Genomic DNA, 4,356 nt, shown 5'->3' with positions numbered 1-4,356 from the left:
CAGGGCTTGCACAATGGCCTTGGGCTTTCTTAAGGCTGGCACTCTACCACTTGAGCCACAGCACCACTTCTAGCTCTTTTTTTTTTCTGTGTATGTGGTACTGAGGAATCGAACCCAGAGCTTTGTGCATGCTAGACAAGCACTCTACCACTAGCCCAAACTCCCAGACATATATTTATTTTGGTCATTGGGGCTTGAACTCATAGCTTGAGCACTATCCTTAGGCTTTCTCAAGACTAATAATCTACCACTTGAGCCACAACACCACTTCTGGCCTTTTCTCTGTATGTGGTACTGAGGTTGAACCCAGGGCTTCATGCATGCTAGCCAAGCACTCTACTACTAGGCCACCCTTCTGGCCCCATAATTAACCATTTTTATAAACTGCTTTTTGATTCAAAGAGCACTGCAGCCTGTGGCTCATGCCTGTAATCCTAGCTACTCAAGAGGCTAAGATCTGAAAATCACAGTTCAAAGCCAGCCTGGGCAGAAAGTCCCCATGAGACTCTTTTTCCAATTAACCAGTCAAAAACTGGAAGAGGAGCTGTGGCTCAAAGTGGTAGAATGCTATCTTGAGCAAAAGAGCTCAGGGACAGCGCCCAGGCCTTGAATGAGTTCAAGCCCCACAACTGACCCTCCCATCTCAAAAAAAAAAAAATCACTCTCTGCTTGTGATATTACTGCTATGATAGGTCAGTGCTATTTTGTGATATGAAAATAGAGGCCTGGAGTGTGGCCTAGTGGTAGAGTGCTCGCCTAGCATGTACAAAGCCCTGGATTTGATTCCTCAGTACCACAAAGACACACAAAAGCCAGAAGTGGTGTTGTGGCTCAAGTGCTAAAGCACTAGCCTTGAGAAAGCCTGTGACAGTGCTCATGCCCTGAGTTCGAGCCCAAGGAGGGGCCAAAAAAGAAAAAAAAAGTAGTGGAAATGAGATCAACCCCTACTATGAACAAGGCCTCGCCTCATTGGGACTTTTGTTCAGGAGCAGAAGGCAGCTAACATTCTTCAAGGTAATTGGGGTGCTGGTCAAACGCAGGGAGCAGCACGTTACTGATTAGTTTGAGTGGGCGTTGGGTATCTTCCTATTAGTCAAGAGTATGAATTCAAAATATTTTCTTCCTCTTGTACACAAAACAACCTGGCCTACAACTTGGCTATCTAATGGGTGGTGACTGCCCACTTACTAATTGCCTTGCATACTTATAGAAACCCTTAGTTTGGCTTGGAGCTCATGTTAAGGCTGAACAACCAGGAAAGCACAAAGCTGGGGTGGAAAAAACACATACCAGCTCAACAAGTACAGCAGGTCTAGTTCATTCGACTAGCCTTGGACAAAATATCCACTTCCAATTTTCTGAAGGTTAATTGGATATTAAAATGTCTCACGCTTTCCTGGCTCTGAACTGTGATCCTCAGATCTTGCCTCCCAGCTAGTGAAGATTACAGGCATAAGCCATCAGTGCCTGGCACTGACAAAACATTTTTTTTTTTTTTTTTTGCCAGTCCTGGGCTTGAGCTCAGGGCCTGAGCACTGTCCTTGGAATTTTCTCAAGGCTAGAGCTCTACCACTTGAGCCTCAGCACCATTTCCGGCTTTTTTCTATGTATGTGGTACTGAGGAATCGAACCCGGGTCTTCATGCATGCTGGGCAAGCACTTTAACCACTAGGCCAAACTCCCGGCCCCTGACAAAACATTTTTTAAATGCTTAGTGTATCTTCATATAGATATGAGCAGAATCTGGCCTAAGAGTAAAGACGGCAAAGGAGATAGATACAATATGAAGAGAGACGCAAATCATTTTACATTGTTTTATTTAAACACCAGATAGAAGCCAGTGAAGTCATGTTTTAGCAAAACTTCAGCATCAGTGGTTTCTGTCACTTATGCCTATAATCCTACTCAGGAGGCTGAGATCTAAAGATTGCAATTGAAAGCAACCCCAGAGCAGGATGCTCATCACTTATGCCTGTAATCCTAGCTAGTCTGGAGGCTGAGATCTGAGGATCTCAGTTCAAAGTCAGCCCAGGCACAAAAGTCCATGAGACTCTTATCTCCAATTAACCACCAGAAAACCGCAAGTTTGGCTGTGGCTCAAGGGGTAGAGGGCTAGCCTTGAGCTGAAGCGCCAGGCCCAGAATTCAAACCCCACAACCAACAAAGAAAGAAAGAAGGAAGATAGGGAAAGGAAAGAAAAGAAAGGCCAACCAGCCAAGACAGGAAGTCTGAAAATTTTACCTCCAATTGACTATGAAAATGCCCTGTGACACATGCTGTGTGCATGTGTGTGTATCCAACTAGAGGAAACAAAGCACTCGATACAAAGCAGGTCTCACAGACAATTTACATTTATTTGCTGATGACTGACTAAACATGTCAAACACAGCAGAAGTTAAAAGTCTTTTTTGGGGAGTGGAGCCATATTTTTTTTTTGCCAACAGCTAGAGGTGGTCCACAAAAAATAATTTAAGGATCATCTTCAGGCTGAGGCCTCTGCTCTGGGCAAACAGCAGGTCGATGGGCTGGTCCAGGGTCCTCCAAGGCAGAGGCAAGGGGCTATTCACTGGTCACATACTTGTGCTTGATATGTTTCCACAGCTTCTGGATTTAAAAGACAAGAGCAGACACTGTAACCTTTGCCCCCATTTTATAACTGCTCCCCTAGAGAAATGAGCACCATATTCCAATTCCAAGTGTGCAGTTAGCAGAATGAAAATAACAGGCCAGATGAACAATTCTAAACATTTATTAAAATCCTCATGTTCTGCAGCTGGGTGTGGTGGCACTCACCGGAAACTGCCAGATATTACTCAAGAGGTCCTAAATATTCCTAGATGTTTCACTTAACTAGTTTATTTCCTCAACCAAAACTGGATGTAATTCTCATTCCTTCAAGCACAGGAGTTTGGCCTAATGATGCTTGCCTAGCATGCAAGAAGGAAGACTCGGCTCAATTCCTCAATATCACATACATAGAGAAAAAAAGCCGAGCTGGGTGCAGTGGCTGATGCCTATAATCCTAGCTACTCAGGAGGCTGAGATCTGAGGATCGTGGTTCAAAGCCAACTATGGCACTAAAGACTGTGACCACCAGAAAACTGGAAGTGGTGCTGTGGCTCAAGGGGTAAGGCGGTGGCCTTGAGAAAACCCAAGGACAGTGCTCAGGACCTGAGCTCAAGCCCAGGACCTGGAAAGAAAAAAAAAAAAAAAAAGCAAAGCACAGGGGAATAAAAAGATGAGTTATGATAATGAACTAAGATCTTTTCTGATCAGTTTGTGTGGCCAACCTGAAAGATGCTATTTCTCAGGAGTATCACCCCTAGGCACGAAGGCCCCTCATCTATATTCCCTAAGGTAAATACTATTACGATTTCTATTTCACAGATAAAACGAAAGCTTAGAGAGGCCAAGGAACCTATTCAACTTGATGCTACGGTTATTCCGCAGACAATCCCATTATACCAGCCAGGGCTCTTTGATTTCACAGTCCCCTCTCGACCTCTGGATCGTTAATACCAAGATGCCAGCGCAGGGAAATGAAAACTGAAAATGCAATTTTCCTTTCTTTCTTTTGGTGGGGGGGGGGGGGGAGTTGAAAGGCCTGGACTCATGGCCTGAGTGATGTCCCTCGGCTCTTTTTGCTCAGTGCTACCGCTCTGCCACTTTGAGTCAAAGCTCCACTGGTTCATTGGCGCCAGGGACTTTGCTGTCTGGGCTGTTGTCGAATCTCCATCCTCAGCTCTCCAGCTCCTGAGCGGCTGGGCTTCCGGCGGCGCCCGTCTGAAGGAGTGATTTTTAAAGGTCCTTCCCATGACTTCCGTGGCCTGCTCAGATCTGCCCTGGAAATCCTGAAGGGAGGGAAGGGTCTGGGCCCCGCCCCGACCTCCCCCGACGGCGCGGACCTCTGGCTTCCGCCAAGGTGAAAGTTCGGATCAACCCTGGCAGCGCGGAGTCTATGAGGTCAGGACCCATGTCAAGCCCGGCGGACTCTGACCATCTCACGGCAGGGAGGGCCCACCATTTCCCGCTCCCCAGTACAGGCCGACCGAGCTCAGTCCACCCGCGCGACTCCCCCCACCCCCATCCCCGCCCCGTCACCCCTCGGGCGGGCCCAAGGTCAGGGAAGCTCGGGCCCTCACCCCCTCGTTCATTTGCTCGTAGATCGCGTCCGCGCCTTGATCGAAGGCACGCTCGAAGAACAGGGCGCCCACGACGATGGTGAGCGCGAAGGTGGAGGTCCTGCGGAACAGCAGGGAGTACAACTTGCCAGAGAACGAAGGAGACGGCATGTTCCCTCACGGCCGGGCTCGCACCACTGCGCCTGCGCCAAGCCTGACCTCGCTCTCCCGAGGA

The 4,356-nt window shown here is 47.9% G+C and overlaps 1 protein-coding gene across 1 annotated transcript; it reads right to left on the bottom strand.

Annotated features, from left to right (window-relative positions):
- Positions 1-2,335: 2,335 nt before the first annotated feature.
- Positions 2,336-4,328, bottom strand: Uqcr10 (ubiquinol-cytochrome c reductase, complex III subunit X). Its single transcript, XM_090320444.1, has 2 exons — positions 4,143-4,328; positions 2,336-2,604 (listed from the first exon to the last, which is right to left on the bottom strand). The coding sequence occupies exons 1-2, from the start codon at positions 4,290-4,292 to the stop codon at positions 2,560-2,562; spliced, it is 195 nt and encodes a 64-aa protein (XP_090176570.1). The 5' UTR covers positions 4,293-4,328; the 3' UTR covers positions 2,336-2,559.
- Between the last annotated feature and the right edge of the window lie 28 nt (positions 4,329-4,356).

This window comes from Megascapheus bottae, chromosome 28 (genome assembly GCF_031878675.1).
Source record: "Megascapheus bottae isolate mThoBot1 chromosome 28, mThoBot2.hap1, whole genome shotgun sequence".
Classification (NCBI taxonomy): domain Eukaryota; kingdom Metazoa; phylum Chordata; class Mammalia; order Rodentia; family Geomyidae; genus Megascapheus; species Megascapheus bottae.
This window is presented reverse-complemented; position numbering and strand designations above follow the sequence as displayed.

Bases quoted from the DNA above. Each gene is read 5' to 3' on its own strand.
- Uqcr10 (XM_090320444.1), bottom strand. From the start codon at position 4,292: ATGCCGTCTCCTTCGTTCTCTGGCAAGTTGTACTCCCTGCTGTTCCGC. The intron at 2,605-4,142 runs GTGAGGGCCCGA...TTTTAAATCCAG, and splicing joins ACGAGCAAATGAACGAGGGG to AAGCTGTGGAAACATATCAA.